Source organism: Orycteropus afer, unplaced genomic scaffold, assembly GCF_000298275.1.
Source record: "Orycteropus afer afer isolate SDZICR_OR568_19922 unplaced genomic scaffold, OryAfe1.0 scaffold00038, whole genome shotgun sequence".
In the NCBI taxonomy this organism is placed as follows: domain Eukaryota; kingdom Metazoa; phylum Chordata; class Mammalia; order Tubulidentata; family Orycteropodidae; genus Orycteropus; species Orycteropus afer.
Genome location: NW_006921625.1, coordinates 6,028,105 through 6,048,279, shown reverse-complemented (window position 1 = coordinate 6,048,279; position 20,175 = coordinate 6,028,105). Strand labels below are relative to the sequence as shown.

At 49.6% G+C, this 20,175-nt stretch overlaps 2 protein-coding genes across 2 annotated transcripts in view; one reads left to right on the top strand and one right to left on the bottom strand.

Annotated features, from left to right (window-relative positions):
- INSYN2A (inhibitory synaptic factor 2A) overlaps positions 1 to 18,151 on the bottom strand; it is a 42,376-nt gene extending 24,225 nt beyond the window's left edge. The window contains exon 1 of the mRNA XM_007936801.1: positions 16,986 to 18,151. Within this exon, the coding sequence (XP_007934992.1) occupies positions 16,986 to 18,151 (1,166 nt within the window). The remainder of the gene's footprint in view (positions 1 to 16,985) is intronic.
- The window catches only part of DOCK1 (dedicator of cytokinesis 1), a 542,405-nt gene that overhangs the window by 190,646 nt on the left and 331,584 nt on the right, over positions 1 to 20,175 (top strand). The gene's annotated exons all lie outside the window — the stretch shown is intronic.

Genomic DNA, 20,175 nt, shown 5'->3' with positions numbered 1-20,175 from the left:
GAGGAGTGGCTGGTGGGTTTGAACCGCCAGCCTTCTGGTTAGCAGTCAAGTGCCTTAGGCACTATGCTACCAGAGCTCCCAGTTTATATATATACATATATATTTCCTTCTCAGTTTGGAACAAGTCATAAGCCAGTGGATAACTTGGAAAGGTTATCTTTCTATAGCCGCTGACATGAAGAGGAACCATCCAAAATCTTGAGCCCCTAGGGCAGATACTTCTCCGATGAAAGTGAAAGTGGGGCTGGAGCCCACCATGGTTTAGAAGTTTGCAGCATGCAGAGCTCAGGCTACTGATTGCAAGGCTGTGTAAGAGGCACATCTTGACCAAACTCTGTAACTTCTGTCTGCATCTGTAAAGCGTCCTTCCTTCCTGCTTTGATGATTCTGTACCTTATGTAGGGTTATTACCTCATGCCTGATACAATGCCTGGTACCCTCTGGGTGTTTGGTAAATATTAATTTAATGGAATCCTATGGCTCGTCTTTGTGCTCTACTGTTAAGTCCAAGGTAACAAACTAATCTAACCTGAGAGTTCTAGTTGTGTATGAAAAGAAGAGGCCAAGTCCCCACTTTTCTCCCCGTACAAACCCCTAGAACCCTAATCATGAGCACTTTTAATTCTAAGTGTGGATTTTTTCAGTGCATTTTTCTTTGTAGCACCCACTTCGTTGTGCCGTTATTACTTTCATCGGTCCACGTTTTCTGGTCTTAAAGACTTAACCTAGGTTGATGACGCATCATTCAGCATCAAGGACAGCGCCAGGAGCCCAAGGTGCTGCCTGTTCTGTTTTCTCAGTTTTCTGTGTCTTTGACCCTCTTGCCCCAATTCCTCCAGATCATGGTTCTAACCCAGAGGTCTCCTTTGAACCTCTTGTCACTCAATCCCCTTTGGACACTCATTGGGCACGATGAGCTTTATTGAAGGTTAAGGAGACTAGCCGTGAGTCAGAAAATCTGTAAGGATGTGAAGAACACGAAGTCTAGGAAATCACATGGAGGGGACGGGTTTTTGCTCAGGATCTGGTAAAGTGGGAGAATTTGCAGAAGCTTTGTTTACAAAGTTGTTTCCGTACACTCTAGGATTCCTATCACCTCTGGCTCTACTTTGTACTGACCCAGGCCCCTTCCTAAGACCCTGCTCACTTCAAATAAAATAGGTATGATTGATGGAAAACAGTGTGAAATTCAGTTTGGGCAGTCACATTCAAAGAGAGCATCAGAGCCTCCAGTCTGCAGCAGCCTGGAATCCCCAGGGCTGGCTCAGCATGAGTTCCCCAGTTTGCCTAGCTGCGTCCTGCTCTGGCAGTGGTCTGCCTCAAGTCTTCAGTTACCAGTATAAAAAACTCCATAATGCATTAAATCAATTGCAGCACTTTTCACAATAGCTGAGAGGTGGAAACAACCCCAAAGTCCATCTGCAGATGATGGATAAACAAAATGTGGTCTGTGTGCACCATGCAGGATTACTCAGCCACATGGAAAAACGGTGACCTGAAGCAGCCATAGCGTGATGCATCTTGAAAACCTCGCGCTGCTCAACATCAGTCCGTCCCACGAGGACAAACACTGTACGATCTCACTAATAAGAATATGCAGTACACAGAAACCAGAGATTATCAGAAGTTCATGTTCATGGTGGTGGGATGATGGGCAAAGGATGGCAAAAAAGACTGCACACCAGGAAGAAGTGATCAGTGAGTTTTGCACAGAGAAACCATTGAATTGGTGAATATTTTCTTACATGTATTTTCACCACCATAAAACAAAAATTCCAGAATATAAAATATCCTTTCCTATATTTGTGAGAGAATCAGTGCCACCTTTGAGTGCTGAGAACCTTCAGATAAAGACACACCTGGGAATAGAGTTCAAGGTGGGCGGCATGTGGCTGAGCCTGGGCAGCCACAAAGCCAAGGAGATGGTCAAGGAAGAAGAAGGCCTGCCAGCTGAGCATGGGAGCCCCTCCATGACTGTGTCCTGGGAGCAGATAAGACAGGGCGGCAGGCAGCTCTGCTCTTTCTGAAGGCTTCACAGGGCGATCTGAGATAGTGTGGCCCTAGGTGGCAGGGCAGCTGGTTGAGAAATGTCAGAGAAAGGTCACGGAACGCTTTGTTCCCTGCCACACACCCAAGCTGCTCAGTGTCTCTGAGACCTTGAAGATGGAGCTGGAGAGGCAGGACTAAGAACTTTCAGTCAAAAGTTATGAAAAAACATGAATTGTTTGGTTAAAAGGCGAGAGAAGAGGGAATAACCAACATCTCTGCCTGTGCTTAATTATCAGACACAAAACCCGGCAAACTTCGAAGCATGCCGGAGAAGGGTGATCTGTGGGAATCAGTTTGATGGCATCGGATATTAACGCCTAGTTGTGGAGTATCGGGCTGACTGTCGGACGCAGGCTGCTGCCCTCGGTTAGTTAGTTAACTCACGGAGAACAGTCCTTCCTTCAGACCTTCAGTGCAGGAGCCCCCAGCCACAGTCGACTCCCCCCACTGGAAATTCTCCTCTCCTACTCCTGGGTGATGGTGGGTGGGGCGTTTGGATGTGTCCAGTCTGGTGGCAGAAAGAAGAAGGCATCTCTCCGTTAACTGCACAAACAAGTTCTCCAGCAGCAGGCTCCGGGCTCCTCCCCACAGCTCCGCTGGAGCGCATCCTGCAGGGAGAGCGAGTGGCCCTCGCTCTTCGGCTGCTCTTGTAAAATGGCACCGTGATCTGGAGCAAGTTTCTAACACATATTTTGTATAATGCGAAAATCAGGGGTTTTCCCTCAAGTGTGATCTTCAGCGCACTAGCCACAGAGGGTATTGGAATTGTCAGGTGGTATCAGTGCCGTGGCTGTGTCCTGGTGCTGAGTGTCAGGCTCTCTGCTGGAGCCCGTGGTTGCTACAGAATGAAAAGGCATGGTCTCTGCTCTCAGTAATAATGCTTTGCAGTGGTTGGATTTATGCTCTTAATTTTGATCTCTCTTGTTCTTTTGGCTTTCTCACTGGATGCCAAAAACGTTTTTTTCTTCTCCTTTCTAGCCCAGCTTTGGGCTCTAGCTATCCCTTCATGATAACTAAGCCGTCACTTACGTCAGCATCTTAAAGGGCTCTTTTACTTAATGGTCTCCAAGTGATATTAATTTGAGGCATAAAATGGCATCAGTACTATTGTGGGGAGACATTACATCTCAAAAAGTAGTCCAAGTCAGCTGTTCTGAGTGATCCCTCCTGTGTTTGAAGACCACCTTGGCAGTATTTGGGGCACTTCCTAGTCCTCACACTGGATTCACTAGACCATGCCCTGGAAGTGCAGTCATTTCATCGGTCAGCTCTTTGGTAGCAATGCTGAATGGCGATGAGAAGTGTCCCCGTATGGCCTCGGCAAGCCAACTTCAGCTGAAGCATTTGAGAGATTAAATCTCTGCATTCAATTCAAGTTTGTGAAGACAATAGGTCAGTTTCCCTAACCAGTGCCAAGGTCTCCCATTGGTCAGGAAATGGTGGGGAGCTTTCACTGGCAATCGTTTTCCTGAGTGGCTGATAGGAGCCGGTCTGTCAGCCAGTGCCGGCCTGGCCATGCTAGGCCGAGCAGTCCTGTGTTCCCTGAAGACCTGGGACCTCCAAACAGGCCAAGCAAGTTATTTGTTGGAAAAAATGAGGTTGTGTTTTGAAGAACACAAAGTAGCAGTGGCCCCAGACTCCTCCAAAGCTGCTTACGGCTCTTCCCCCTGCCTCTGGCATGCCTGGTGGTATGGGTCGTCCTTAAGTCATTCCCAAGTCAAGGCGACTCCAAGTACGCAGAGTAGAGCCGTGCTTCAGAGGGAGCATAAGGCTGTGCTTCCGCGAGCAGATCACCAGGCCAGTCTTCCGAGGCACTTCTAGGGGGGTTTGCATGCCAGCCTTTTGGTTAGGCGTCAAGAGTGTAGCTATGGGGCTCCCAGTGGGTGAACGTTTGGAAGCCCACACGGCTACCTAGATGTGTTCTTTGTGCTCTGCAGGTGTAGCCCCACCCTGCTCTCCAAGTCCTCTCTGCTTGGCTTTCGGCACCTGTCTCCTCCCTGCTTCCCTCTGCCAGAGCACCTGCCATTTAGTGTTTCCTGACACCCATTGTGTTTATCATTGCCCAACCAACCTGTGGTGTGCTTGTCACAGAAGAGGTGGCCATAGAGGTCTGTGGGCATGTGGGATGAGAAAGGAAAACACAAATAAAACATTGTGAAGGGAACTCTGAACAAGCCTAGGAGGGTTGTTGATCTCTGTTCCAGTGAAATTTCATAGCTCGTACCTGACACTTCAATAAAACTCTAACCAACCCACTTCCCCCATTTTCTGCCCAGTACCTTGAATATGGAAGTGTCTAGATTGTTAGTAGAGTTGCTTTAATATAATCTTGGAGTCATTTGTGTTGAAAGAATTTTAGCCTGTGAGGATTAGAAATTATCTGTAACTCTGGTCTCTCTTCTGCTCTCTTGCCTGTAGAGCTAGGGGTCAGGTGGTAAGACTGATCGCTTTAAATACTGGTTTTCTCTATTCATATAGATTTCTTTTCGGAGAAGAAGAGCTCTCGTGGCATAGTGCCTAAAGCACTCGACTGCTAACCAGAAGGCTGGTGGTTCAAACCCCCCAGTCACTCCTCAGAAGGAAGACTAGGCAATCTACTTCTGTAGAGATACTGCCTGGGAAAGCCAAGAAGGAGTCACTATGAGTTGGATTCAGCTCCATGGCAGTGAGTTTTGTGTTTTGGGGGAAGGAATTCTTGTCAACATTGAAGTTCATCCACACTTTCTTTTCCACACACACTCATCTAAATCCCTAGAATGTGAATGTGTGTGTTGCAGATACCCCTTGTATAACAGAGTTGCCCTGGTTTATTCTACTAAGGGGGGATGTATTTTTGGAGTCCCGTGTTAGAACTCAGAAGGAATGCCCATGTAAGAATATGATGAGTAGATTTCATTACACTCTAGGGCTGAGTCTCCATATGGCTTCAAGTGCCTGCGAGGGGTAGCCTGGGAACCCCAACACCACAGATAACTGGCTGATTGGAAATATCTATTGAGACTGAACAGATTACTTAGAAATAATTGTTTGGGAGCATGACCCATGCATCAATTGAGCTGGGTCTGTTGTCTTCCCATATTTATCCTACAGAAGTTTTTCACAGTAGGGTGATTCTGCAAATTGTATATGTTCCATTCTTCCAGAGCTAGGAACCACAATGTGAACCCTTGAAGAATTGGTCCAACATGACCATCCCATGTTTTAAGCCCTCAGAGATATACTTAACCCTCAGGATACTTGCCGGCAATCCTGATGGTGTTCTAATGATAAACAGTATGGGTTTCGCTCTAATTAGCCAACAGATCACTTCCACTAGGCTCACATGTCCATGGATTATCAGATGTTTGCTGTGCACCAGCTCCATGAAGGGCCCTCTGCCAGGGAAGCAGTTGTTGGGGTAAATATGACATAGACCTTGCCCCCTAGACACCTGAAATCTAGAGGACTTTTTCCAAGGGGAAGATGCTGCTGATATTTTAAGAAACTAGAGTGGTCGAATTTTGACAAGTGGCACTCCATTCATGTGACCATTTCTAATGCTTATTTGTATCGATATCCTTGGCTGCTGGCCCATCGTCTCTTTCCCTCCCAGGCATCTCAGCACACTCTCCGACAAGGTCTCCAGCAATCTGTTTACAGCTCTTTTACATTTCCAGAGTGGATTGATGATCTGATTCATTCTTTCTCTCCACATGACTAACAGCATCATGGTGGCCATGTTTGTGGCCTCATTCTTTTCCCAGTCCTAGCACTTAAGTTAGGTGCTCTGGTGGTGCAGTGGTTAAAGCATGTGGCTGCTAACTGAAAAGTTGGCTATTTGAACCCACCAGCCACTCCACAGGAGAAAGATGAGGCAGTCAGCTTCCATAAAGATTTACAGCCTTGCAAACTCTAGGGGCAGTTCGACCCTGTCCTGTAGGGTTGCTATGAGTCAGAATCAACTCAGTGGCAGTGGGTTTTTTAGGTTTTAGCACTTAAGTTTGGTGTTTTCCATGCACTAAGGGTTTGAGGTATAAATACCATTAATACCTCTTTCTTTCACTGCTGCAGTTAGGTGACGCCGAGTCAGTTCTAACTCATAACAACACTACATGCACCCGAACAAAGCAATACCTGGGCCTGGGCTGTGCTCCCAGTCATTGCTGTGTTGGAGCCCACTGTGGCAGCCTCTGTATCAGTCTATCTCATTGAGAGACTCCCTCTTCTCCACTGACCCTCTCCTTTAGGAGGCATCTTGGCCTCCTCCAGTGAGTGGTCTCTCCTGGTACCATGTTGAAAGTAGGAAGTCTCACCACCCTCCCTTCTAAGGAGCATGGAGGACAGGGTGGTTTGTTCCTCTGGCAGCCCATGATGAATATCTTCGCAACAACGCAGTTTGAGTGCATCAATTCTCCTTGGGTCTTCCTTTCTCATTGTCCAGCTTTCACATGTATATGAGGCTACTGAAGAGACCCTGGCTTGGGTCAGGTGCACCTTAGTTATCAAAGTGACACCCTTTTTTTTCCCAGCACTTTAAAAAGTGCACTTTTGCCACAGACTTGCCTATTGTAGTACGTTGTTTGATCTCTTGACTGCTGCTTCCATGGGCAATGATTGTTGATCCAAGAAGAACAAAGTCTTTGGCAACTTCAGCTTCTTCACCACTTACCATGATGCTGCTTACTGATCCAGTTGGGAGGATTTTTATCTTCTGGATGTGGAGGTGGAATCCACGCTGACCTTCACCAGTCAGGGCCCCAAGTCATCTTCACTTTTGGCAAGCAAGGTTGTGCCATCTTCTTGAGCCACTGACAGACAATTTAGTTCTTCCTTCAACCTCCATCCCATCCTGGGCTAGCCACTCCCTTTCCCAGTTGGCCTTCTTCCCAACACTTCCGACACAGAGCAGGCCAGCCATTTACTTACTGTGCTTTTTGTCTGGTTCCCCTACAAGCCTCCCACCACCAGAAGGTCAGCAGCCTGGGGACAGATTCTGTCTGCCCCCTGATCACCTCTCAGGGCCTGCACTGGAGCATGGCTGACATGGGTGTGCGGTCATCATTTCTGAGCAATGACTGAATGAATGACAGCGAATGAATAACCGAATGAGCTGGTGCACATCATGCTGAGTTAATTGGTAGCATATGTTTGCCTCCAAAAAGGAAAAGAGGGCTGTTAGTTTTGTGGTATCCCTAGCTGGATCAGGTGACAACACCTGTATGAATGTATTAATGTAATGCCATTTTTAAATGTCCCCAAACAAGGTGGAGAGGCCAGTCATCTTCTGTTTCCCATCCTCAGTTACTGAAATAAATGGCTTGGTCTGCACCTACAACAGGTCTCCTGGAAAGTGTCATGTCCTCATCCCAGAAGCAGTCCTTATTAACCAGTTTTGCTGAGAAACACCCCTAAGGAGCTCAGTTGCTTTCTTCAAATAATGTTGAAAAATCACCTTCTCTTGGCCTAGGAGCTCCCCAGGGGTGGTGCCACTGTAACCCTGGGGAAGCTGTGGCTATCAGGGATGCTGCTGTCACTTGTTTTATGACAAAGAATTCAAGTGACCCCATCCTAGTCACATCGCAGCTGGAGTGAAGATCCAGACCCATGTGGCATCTTGTCCCCTGATGCTAAGCAGGCTTCAGGTAGTCTCCCTTCCTTTCTTCCTTGGCCTTGTGTCTCACCTCCATCCTTTCTGTCTCACCTCCAACCTTTGTGCCTTTGCCTCTCCCTAAGGCTCTGTCCCACCTCCCTGCTTGATTCCCTGTGCATGGAGCCAGACATGATGAAAAGAGTGGAACCCACTGTTAAAGTGCATACATTATTACCACTGAAAATATGTGAATAGGATTATACTCTAGACCAAGGATAGATTCAGCAGAGGCTAATCTTGCACAGATACCAGTGATACAAAATACCTGCAATCCTTACAGAAACAACAGAAGACAGACATAGAGTAATCCCTCACAGACAGCCAGAGCACTGTAGGAGAGAGAGCCAACGGATCAACTGACTCAGGACTGTATACTGGGGGACACCAGACTCAATTGGCACAACAAAATACATCAAAGGCTTGTTCCTCATCCTACATTGGTGAGTAGCGACTGGGGTTTTAAAAGCCTTGAAGGCTTTTAAGCAGCCATCTAAGATGCAGCTAATGGTCTCCTATCATTGGAAGCAAAGAAGAGTGCAAAAAACAAGGGCATTTGGAAGCAATCAGCCCTAGGACATGATGGCCCTTGAGACCAAAAGAACTAGATGGTGCCCAGCTACCCATGCCAACTACTCAGGAAAGGATCAAATCTGGAGATCCTGGATAGAGTGGAAGGAAAAATGTGGAACAAAATCCAAAAACACAATAATGACCAGAATTACTAGTGGGATGGAGTCTGGTGAGACCCCCCAGTACTATGGCCCTGGGATACATTCTGGGCCTTGAATAAAGCTCAGTCCCAGGTGCCGCCTCTCAGCCCAGTAGTAAATGTACACGCAGACCACTGAACCCAGGGTGACGCACCCACACACTCTATGGAAATGCATCCCTTTGAGCAGTCGACCACGGGGCACCAGAGGGGGAACATTCGCATGGAGGAAATGCAGGACACACAGGAGTGCATAACTATGAGGGGCACGGGGAGGGGCTTACTGGGCTGGGAGGCAAGGAGACTGGTTTAGGGTTGGGGATAGGAAGAAAGAAAAAGAGAAAATATGTGCAGATTCAAACAGAAACAAACACAGAGGCAGACGCCATTACTAGGGCAGGACTTGTTTCTTGGGATTTGATGATCATATGTTCATAATATTTAAAAGGAGCCCTGGTGGCAAAGTGGTTAAGGCATTTGGCTGCTAACCAAGAGGTGGTGGTTCAAACCTACCAGCTACTCTGTGGAAGAAAGATGAGCTAATCTGCTTCTGTAAAGATTTACAGCCTTGGAAACTCAATAGGGGTTGCTAAGAGTTGGAATCGACTCAATGACGGCGAGTTTGGTTTTGGTTTTATATTTAAAATCATAATTTTCAAAAACTGGCCAAAGAGTAGTGATTACTTTGTGTCAGACTGCCTGGCTATACTGTATAGAGAGTGAACCTGACCTTCCATTTCCTTTCATACATTCACGAAATCAAGCAGAAACGGTTATGAATGACCATAATGATACACAGTCCCCTGCCCCAGAAGGCATGAGGAGTATCTATTAATAAGGAACTCACTTTGTAGGGCTGAGCTGAAGCTCAGTTGATTAACTTGTTTTCCTGGAGGAAGTAAAACCTAAGCTATAATTTACTGAAAATTAATGAAAATGAATTTTGGTGGCATTGGCCACCAAACTGGAAAGAGTGGGAATGTGGCTGGACTGACTGCGTGAAGACAGCTTTCTTTTCTGGCCCGCGTATTTCTCTGGCGTGTTTGCTTACAGTAGCCTTCCGTGGCTTTAACTGGGAAATGTCAGTGGTTTTCCTCAGCCAGTGGTTCTGAAGGTAAGTACCCACAGAGGCTTCTTCCCTTGTATTCATCATTGCTTTGGACGCTTTGTTTTTAGAGCAGCTTAGTTCAGTCTTAAATGAGAACTTCCTGTTTCTGAGGCTTCTGTGCTTTGCCCCAAAGCCTGACCTGGCACTGTTTTTATAAACACATGCTTCGGGCTTCTTTCAGCTGGGAGTACAAGCTTCATACTTCGGTGGGGCCCTTTCAGAAATGCTTCATACCCAATTATACAAGACTTCTATGGGCCAAAAATAGATTTCTTTTTATCTTGTCTTTTCCTATGAACTCAATCCTTTCAAGTGCCCCTTAAATGATGGCCTTTAAATACCTGTGAGGTTTATTTTCCTTTTACACTGGGCACTTGGTTGTTGTTCATGTGAATTTGGACATACGTTTGAAGATGTCAGAGCCAGATGGACCCTGGGTGGTCCCTCCATGAGCCACACAGGTGACGGATGGCCTACGTAGGCCTGAGGTGGGTTCCCCAGACCAGCAGCATCTGGGGAGGTTTGGGGTCTTAGCAGTTCTTTGCACGTCAGCATCAGTGGCCTTGTTTCTGAGATCACCTCGTGGAAGGAATTCCTTTTACTGATGGTGGACCTTAGAAACATGCTTAAGTCCTGGGGTCCCCTCAAATGGTGGGTTGTGCTCTCTCAAATGTTAGAACTATGCCTTCCCCAGAATGTGAATTAGCTGGAAGCCCACCAGGCCTGAGGGCAGGAGCTGTGGGGCCCCTCCAGTTCAAGGGAAGAATTGAGATTTGCCTCGGCATGACACACGCCTGCTCTGCCATTGTGTGGGGACATCTTGTGCCCTGGGGCAGGGCATGTGGGTGTAGCAGTGAAGTCCACTTTGCTATTTCTCAGTGGCTGTCCTGGTAACTTGGAGAAGTCACTCGGCATAGGGGAGCTTTGGTTTTCTCCCTGGCAGTGTTATGTGGAGTCTCAAACCAGAGGATGCCTGCGGGCTGGCACACTGGTGGTGCAGGACTTACGTGAGCCTTGTAGGTGCTCTGCCTGGAGACACGGGAAGTGCTCCATAGACCCAGTGGGAATTATGGCTGCAGCCATTTTTGCATCCCTTAGCAGGAAGTCCGTGGGATTAAAAAAAATGTTAGAAAAGTGGAACTTGCATTGCATCCTTTTTTTTAAAATCTGAATTCTGGGACACCAGTCCGTAAATTCCCTAAGTGTTCATGTCATGCCTTGGATTGCTTATTTTATCTGCAAATGGGGTGTCTGAATTGCCTAGTGGCCCAGTGGTGAGGCTTTTATTCACCCACCCACTTGAAAGGCTGGGGAGGCAGCTGTGATGTTTTGGCATTCCGCACAGGAAGACCATTTAAATTACATTTTCGAGAACGTGTGATACCTGCATGAGGCCCGAAGCAAGAATGTGAAATGCGTTTTCTATTCCTGCAAATGTATTTTGCTTTATTTTTCATATTAAGGATGGGAAGGCTTATTAGTTTTCAAGAATTTAACAACAGTGTTTACAAAGTTATATAAATACATGCTGCAGAAGGCTCACCATTGCCTCTGAGTTCAATGAATGCTGGAAGGACAGTGATCCATCCCTTCATTTCACAATCATAAAACATGGCCACCTGCACCTGGACTTCAATATAAATGTTTAAAAGCCATACGTTGCAATAGGGAGAAAAATGATTCTCCTGAAAATGATTCAGAATCTTGAAGGCCAAGACCAAGGCCAGCATTTGTAGCTGTGGTCGAGATAAGGAACCAATGGTACGTCAAGGGGAAAAACAAAACAGTAAGATCATTGTGCACATTTACTGATGGAGATCTGTAGAGAGGGTCCCCCCCCCCCTTCTGTATTTTAAGGTATTAACTGCATTTATGATGTTCCTACACATCTGTGTAGAACTGGTCCTTAGGGCAGAAAGGGGCCTTGGAGGTTCCTTCTCTTATTTGAATGCTGACTTTCACATGGGGAAGTGTGCTCAGGAGGCAAGGCTACGGCGGGCAGGGCTAGGGCAACACCAGTTACCTTGACTATCTAGTCACTGTCCATTGTACCAAACCAACTCGTGCCGTACTTTGCTCTGAAGACAAGTTCAAAGCTTAATGTCTGCATTCTGGAATCGTCAGCCTTTCCTAAAACCAGCTGCCTTTGAGTTGCTTCTAACTCATGCAACCCCATGTGTGTCCTCATGTAGAACTGTACTCCCTGAGGTTCCCAACAGATCACCAGACCTTCCTTCTGAGGCACCTCTGGGTTAGCAGCTGAGCACATTCACGGTTTGTACCCAGGGACTCTTGAACCCTCCTAACCCTCTGAAATAAAGCACCAAGACAGTCAACCAAGAACACATTTCTTAGTGTTCAGTTGGGTTCCCAGCTCAGCTTCCCTGACTGTAATGAAGTGACTTCTAAGGAAGTGACTTTGTTGGGTCCTTGTCTTCCATATTTCATTGACTCTCCAACTTAAGCCCACAGGGCAGGTATCCTTAGCCCTTGTTTGTGGAGGAGGAAGCAGATGTACAGCAGTCAATGGTCCTGCGCATGGTTAGAGTTAGGGGAGGGGTGGAGCCACCGAGTCTCCATAGTTCCCTCCCGAAATCTCATTCTTGGAACGTGGAAGGAGGACAACTGCAAGGGGGGCAGACCTCAGCCGGCCAGCCAGAATGTTTTCACATGTTTTGGGTGACAGGCACAGGCTATGTGGAGAGGAGACAGCAAAACTGATCTATCAAGAATGTAAGCAAACGAAGTGCTGACATTTTCATCCTGTTCACGTGGGGTGTGCGAAGGGTCAGGCGTACCTCCAGCAGGATGCAAAGCTTTTCAGCTTCTGAACCTGCTCTCGAACTCCTTTCTGCTCGCTGCCCCCAATGCCCTGCCCATCTGTGGTCCACTGACCACGCTGGAAGCCTGGGAAGGCCACATGCAGCATTCTGAAGATGCTCCATAACTGTCTGCAGAGCCACCGGGGTGAGGGAGAGGCGGTCTATTTATATACGCCACCCACTGCCCTCCTGGAAATACGGCCATCCCCAGCTAAGCAGGTGGAAGACTTCGATCTCAACTGAGTGGGTCGGTTTTGGCAAGAGCAGCCCCGCCATCCCTCGAGAGGGAGCACAGCCAGATGGAGATGCCACCATTCCCGCTGTGCCCAGCCTGCCCCGAAGCGTCTGGAAGAGGGAGAATCTGGGAAAGCTCCTGAGTCGGAATCTGGTTCCTCAGTGGTGCTGCTTTTGCTGCCCCGGCATGCGTTTCCCACGCTCTGTGCCTTAACCGGTGACCTCATCTCTCTGCTTCGTCCAGTGGTGATGCAGTTGGTATCCTGTTTGGATGCGGAGAATTAGGGCCCCTTCGGAGAGTGCTCTCCTCTCCCGCAGGCCTTTTTGAAGATGTCCATCCTGAGTATCATTAATATTAATATGAGGGACATAAGATAAAACGAGCGTGTCAGTTCTCTCCATCTAGCAGCAGATACCCACGTTAAAGCCGCATCACAGACACATCTGGGGTGGCCTCTTCTTCCTGCTGGTGGGACAGCAAGACCCTTTTCAGGTTCTCCAGAAATGACGTCATGGATTAACTCTACATGTAAGTTACACAGATATGGGGGCTGATGCTTTAGCTTACCCAATGTCAATGAGCTGAGAGCTCCTCAAAGCCTGGGCAGGAATGTCTTTCACTCTTGGGCCCAGCGCTTAGGGAAGCCCTCTGAATGTGTGATGGAATGATGCTGTGGTAGTTAAGGTTGTGTCAACTTGGCTGGGCTGCGGTTTTGAGTGGCTGGGCAGCTGGATGTAGTTATACCCCATGATGAGACTGGTAATCAACTCCGTGGTGGAATCTGCTATGAGATGTTAATCAGCGGAAAGGGAGCTGCCTTTGGGGTGTGGCCTGCTTCTAGTATGTATGGGCAAGTTTGAGAAAAAAAATCTTGAGCTTTTTGGCACATTTGGATCCTGTATTTGACCTAGTCTTCATCTCCAGTTCCTGGACTTGAACCAGAGGCCTGCCGCGTTGTCTGCTGATGTTAGGATTGTGCCATTTTACCTGCTGACTTTGGGTTAGTCAGCCTCAGCAGCCAGCAGCTGCATGAGTTAGGAGAAGCCTCTAGCTCCAGCAGTCCTGGAATAAGAGGCAGAGCTGAAGGCCAGGGTCGAGGGGACTTTACTCAGCCCCCAGAGCCAGCAGTCTGAATTAAAACTTCTAGCCTCCTAAACTGTAGGGTAATAAGTTCCTGTTTGTTAAAGCCATCCACTTGTGCTATTTCTGTCAGAGCAGCACCAGAGACCTGAGACAGACACCCTGTGTGTTTGGCAGTCACACACCCTGGAGCTCCCTGAACCCATATTTTGCCTTGTTTCTCAGTTAAGTATCTATAGTCACCACATTTACAAGACATATACCAGGAGGCAGCAAACTGTGGCCGACAACTGTGGCCAAAGTTTTATTGGAACACAGTCACCCACTCATGTTATCTATGGCTACTTTCAAGCTACAAGGTCTAAGTAGAACAGTTGTGACAGAGACCGTATGTGGCCTACAAAGACGGAATTATTTACTATCTAGCTTTTTGCTGACATGTGTTATATAGGACACTGGCTCTGATAACCTCTAATAAATAGATCCCTGTGAGGCTTAAAAGGAGTCCTGGTAGCCCAGAGGTTAAGTGCTTGGCTGGTAACCATAAGGTCATTGGTTCGAACCCATCAGCCACTCCATAGGAGAAAGATGAGGCAATCTGCTTCTGTAAAGATAGCAGCCTTGGGAACTCTATGGGGCAGTTCTCCTCTGCCCTCTAGGGGCGCTGTGAGTCAGAATCAACTCCACAGCAGTGCATTTGGTTTGGGCTTTGCTTCTATAAAGATGACAGCCTTGGAGACCCTGTGGGGCAGTTCCACTCTGTCCTCTAGGGGGCACTGTGAGTCAGAATTGACTTCACGGCACTGGGTGGGTTACAGGTATTTATACTTTGATGTCCTGCCACCAAGTGCTTCCAGCACACTGTGGGCTGTGGCCATACCTGCTGCTACTCATTCACCTGTCCTCCTCCCCGAACTCTGTGCTGGACCCAAATGCCAGGTAGGAGTGAAGACCAAGCTGCCCATTGTCTGCTCATCTCTGAGGTTGCTGCCATGCCCTGCCCCCCGACCTGGTGGACGGTTTGTATTTTGGCCAAAATATTTTGGCCCAGGGACGCCTGGGCATTGAGTGAGCGGGCACCCACAGATGGCCTTGCAGTTTGAAACTGTCACTTCCCTGTTTCTGGACTCCAGGGGGCTCAAAGAAGGTGTGGAAATGAAGGTCATAGAGCAGGTGTGGGTGGCCCTGGGACACTGAGCTGCCCTTTCACCGCGAGCTGCTCTGGTGCTGGCAAACCCACCGGTGGGGGGGGGGGGTTGGAAGTAAAAGGATCCCTTCCAAAGAGTGAAGACCGGCCCTGTGCTGTGACTGGGGACACTGGACCGAAGGACTGTGGTGCCGACCGGAATGTTCTGTGCCCACTCTGTAGTGGCCAGTAGCCACCTGCGGCTTCTGAGCACTTGAAACACTGTTACCCTGACCCGGGAGCTGAATGTTCCCATATAATTAATGTCAGTTGGCATTTCAGTGGCCACATGTGGCTTCAGGCTACTGTACTGAACACAGCTCTAGGGCTGCTGGGGACAGGGCTGAGGGGCAGCGTGTACTGAGTGTGTGTCAGGGGCACATTCCCCATGCTGAGCTCAGACAGGGGCCATTACATGGCATCCAGATCTCCCCACCCCCATGGTCTCCAATCAGCAAGTCCGACATCAGGACACAGCTCGGTCCCTTTACGTCACCCACCATCTACAAGACAGATGCCCATCTCCACCTTACAGACAAAGAAACGAGGCTCACAGGTGCAGCCCTTGGCCAAGGCTTCAGGCTAGAGTTCCCCCCAGGACCTGCCTTGCTCCCTTCCAGATCACTTTGCTAGACTGAGCCTCCAGGAGCTCAGAGAGCCCACCGAAACCCCTGCCCACCTGGGCTAAGAGACCAACAAGCAGCCTCCACAAAAGCTTTCCCAGGAGGTCCCAGTGCTCAGCACACACAGGGGCTTCTGCTCCACGCGACGATGTCGGTACTGGGTCACTGCCGGCAGTGTCTGTCATCGGTCAGGCCCCTCTCCTTTCCCTGGGGGACTGTGGTCTGCGGATAAGCCTGTCCCTAACATGCCTGTCTTCATCTGCTGCTTTGGGAGATACACACGGTCAAGTCTTAATGGTTGAAATGGGATGAAGATGGAGACACGGACCCAAGGCCTCTGAAACCTTCGATGGTGTCGGGTTAGCTGCAGATTTACCGCACATGACCTTCACTTGGGCTAGCTCCTCTGTTTGCTGACCAGCATGGACTGCACATGATAGCATATCAATCGGAAGGGGTCCTGGGAATGAACACCTGGGGATGGCTACCTCCACTACTCGACAAGTCCCGGCCGAGCACAGACTGCACCAGACACCTGCAGTCTCACCTGCTGTCTCGCTGCTGCCTCGGACTAGGGTGGTGTCTCCAATAAGCAAACACTCTGTCTAACCTCGACTGCAGTAACCCCCCTGTGCACAGGGTGGTCACTGCCCTTACAGTGACTTCATGCTGAGCCCAGCTGCTGAGCCCAGGGTCCAGGGGCCTGCAGAGAGAGGGGTGCCACCAGGGCAGGAGCTCTGATCCAAGCCATGGAACATGGGCTGGAGGAAATGGAGACAGCTTCTAGGGGAGATGGAAAAGACAAGGCCTGGCCCTCTGGACAAAGCCGGGAGGCACTGCCTGGCAAGCACAGGGCGTAAGCTCTTGTCTGTGTATCTTTTGTCTTTCAAGTTGCTACTGGTCAGCTTCAAGGTCCAAAGAAGGCAAACAGAGCTCAGAGGCTGCCGTCAGTGCTGGACAGCAGCAGTGGGACGGGGCGCCCTTCTCTCTGCACACACCTGCACCCATGGGGGTCATCATTCTCCCAATCCTAGGATGTGGTCATTGCTGGTTCGAGTTCCAAGCAAAGAGGAAAGGAAAACATCATCTATTGGACAACCCCTTAGCCAACCCTGAATATCAAAGTGACCCCAGTGCTGTATTAGAAACGAAGCCGCACTTTTTCAAACCCCGTCTGCATCACTGTCCTCATCTCTCCCATAGCACAATTCCTAAGAGGCAAGCAGCTTTTTGTTTAGATTGGAGACCGTGGGTTGGCATACTCTGTGTGTATCACAAACCATAGTCCTAAGAGATCAAAAAAAGCCAAGATCCATCGGTTCATTCAACGACACGTGCAATTTTGAATTCAAGGCCAGACAGGTGAATAACACTCAGGCGTACGTGCCACGTGAGTGTGCAGTGCGGCGTCAGAAACCGAATGCTGACCCTCTCTGCCCTCAGATTCCAGCACAGCTGGCTTTAGGCGCTATGTGTAGGCTTAGGTTTTCGGGGCAGGGCCGAGGCAGACCCGAGAGTGGCGAGCCTACCGTGAGCATACATACCCTTCCCGGTGAGCCTCCCCCTTTTCCAGCTCCTGAATGACGCCCAAGAGCACTTTGATAGTTTCCTGGCTTGAGCTGATCAAGTTCTCCATCACCTGCAGCTGGGCCTTCAAGTCGACCACTTCCGTGTGAGGCACAATTTGTTGGTATTCTTCGCGTGCAGCAAGAGCCGTCTGACAGGGTTGGCTCTCCTCCCCGGTGGGGGTGTGAGCCTGCAGGGGCTGCTCGCCGCACTCGGGGGATGGGCACTGTGGGGGGGGCAAGCAGGCCAGCACGGCGCTGGGAGAGGCCTGCAGTCCATTTAGGTGCACGGCTCTCCTGCGCTCCTCGTCCGATGGACACAGGGACCACTCGCTGGCTGCTGCGGAGTTCGACAAGGCCAACTCAGGGGCCTGTGCGCCGGGGGCAGGCGCGTACACCGTGGCCACCTCTGTCTTAAACACTCTGCCGTGGGCCTCCGGGGCGGGCTCCTCGGCATCTGACGCCTCTTGGCCATGCTTTGCTCTGCCTTGCGGCTGCTCATCTGGGTCTTCTACGTTCTGGAAGGGGGTGTCTCGGCAGCTGTGCAAATCAGGGTTTTGACAAGGGTCAGCACAGTTGAGGCCTGAGGGCTGGTCCGTGGCATTCATGTGTTCACTGGAGCGGGACACCAAGGCCGTTGTCTGGATCCGGGCCGCCCCACATGGCCCGGCCTCCCCGGGGGCCTTCCCCTCGCCTTTCTCCTTGACGTCCACGAGAGACCCATTGTTCTGACTTTTAAAGGGGTCCACAGCAGGGAAGTTCTTCAGAGCCCCCTTCTTGCGGTCCAGGGGGAAGGTCTGGTAGCACTTCTTGAGGTCCGGGGAGGTCTGTACGCCCGTGCTCCTGGTGACGTTGGGGATGGACCTGCGCGCGGGCACAGTCATGTACTTGCGATAGGCTGCTTTGTGTGAGACGGGCTTGGCCTCGCGCTGCTCGCCAGGCTGACCCATCGAGAGCTGTGTGTCCCTCTGCTCATTCTGTGCCTCGCAGATATCCTTAAACCGCACCTGTAGCGCCTTGTTCCTCTTCTTAATCTGCCGGTTGGGGTCCAGGGCGTATTTCATCTCCAGGGCCAGTGAGGCGGCCGGCTCCACTTCACTCTCGGAAGCTGTGAGCACACATGTGCCAGACTCCTTGCTGACCATGGTTCCTGCAAGCAAACACCAACAGAGGCGTCAGCACACCACACACACAGACTCAGGCCGCACGAACTTTTAGCCAACATCCTGGCCGAGTGTTTCCTGATCATTTTCAAACGGGTGAGGCCTGTATGTGCACAGAAACCAGACAGGGAAGGACTGCCAGTGGGCACAGCTCGGAATGAGTCTCACATATTAAAGCCTGCCTGCTTCTCCGGGTGGGACCGTTGTCTTTCTTTTGATAGTAACGCATGTTTCCCCATTGGACAAACCTGCCTTACTGTGTTTGTGCAGACGCCTACTGATGCCACATATTCTGCTTGGCACGTACTCAGCCTGTACGCATGTCTCCAGTGTAAGGGCAGATGGTTTACCAAATGCAACTGATTTGGTTTGGGCTTTTACTATCGTGATGAAGCTATGGTTGGGCTTCAAGAGAACGGCTGCTTTTGCTCTAAAGGCTCATTGGAGATTCTAGGTCTTAAGTGTGCAGCACCCTACGATGGGGAGCTACAATGAACCTACTTCAGGTCAGCCTCTACGGGTGCTACACAGTCATCAACCTGCCTTGCTGCTATGAGGGGATACCGGACCAGAGAAGTCTCTAAGGTGCACCTGCTTCTAATGGGTTAACATCAGCCAGGACAAGAGCTCGGGTCTCCCTTCATCTGCAAAGGCAGACTTAGCAACTCTTTTCCTTGATTCATTGGAGGGGTTATTTCAAAATACTTTCAGGAAAGAAGGGAAGAAATGATTCATTCCAGAATCAAGTTTCATGGTTTGCTCACAACCTCTGAAAAGGAAAACAATGGTGGTTGTTTCCGTACTTAAGTCCTGAAAGAAAATAAAATCATGAGGCTTTATGTTAATCATGTGGATTCATCCTGGGCTGAATTATTAAATGCAGCTCAAAAGATGCAGGTGGCCCATGGCTCCTGTGGGTGAACCAGTGGGGTGAGATGCTTGCCCTCTATCAGGCACAGCCCCAGCTGTTTCTTGCACGTGGAAGAACTTTCTTCAGGGTTGGACTCAAAGCATAAAACAGAATTAAGCATATTGCTTGTTGTGCTCCGTTTTTCCTTGTGTTTGAGAAGGAAGCAGGAGGGAGGAGCTGTGGGTTGCTAGGCCCTGGGTTTAGAGAGGAGTTCTAAAGAGTCAAGGGTCATAGGTGTGAACCAGCTGTACTGTCCAGCCTCAGCTGTAAGGGACCATGTGACCTCTCACGGGGGAACCTGAGGGCCCAGCTCCAAGACCTCCAGGGACACTTTTCTGGAAGCACCACTGGCAAACGTGGCTTTGTGGCTGCTGATTATGGACTTGGTGGGTCTGAGGACCTGGTGCTTTGCTAGCGCACGGGTGGAATATGGCCCTTCCAAGTGACCCTGAAGGCCATGCCATGCTGTTTCAAGGGGAAAATGTTCAGAGAAGTTATTTGACTCCTCCAAGATCACACAGCAAGTAGAGGCCCAGGCAGAACAGGACTATGATCTCCCTGATCCTAAACCAACTCCTTGTGGTAGTCCCAGGTGTCCAACAGACAGGCAGGATACCTTCCCCCATCCTTTGCTCTCACTGCATTAGGACTGCAGGCCAAGGGGAGGGTGGCTCAGAGAAGGGGAGGTGAGAGCACCCCACAGCCCCCATCTGAGTGTGTTTTGACCACAGGCACCTCCCTGCAGTCTGCAGACCGTTAACTTTACCTTCCTCCTTTCACACAGGCCTGACCCTGCACTTTACAGAATAAAAGAGAAAATCCAAGTACTTCATAAATCAGGCATGAACTGCTCACTGGTAACCAAGTTTGGATTGCTACAGTGGCTGCAACAGTGGGCTCAGACAGCAATGATTGTGAGGATGGTGCGGGACTGGGCAAGATTTCACACTCTTAACATAGGTCACCATGGATCGGAGCCAACTCAGCCACAACCACGTTAGGTCCCTGGTGCTGCAAACAGCTATTGCACTCAGCTGCTAACCAAAAGGCTGGGGGTTCAGGTGCCCTCAGAAGTGCGTGGGAAGAAAGGCCTGGT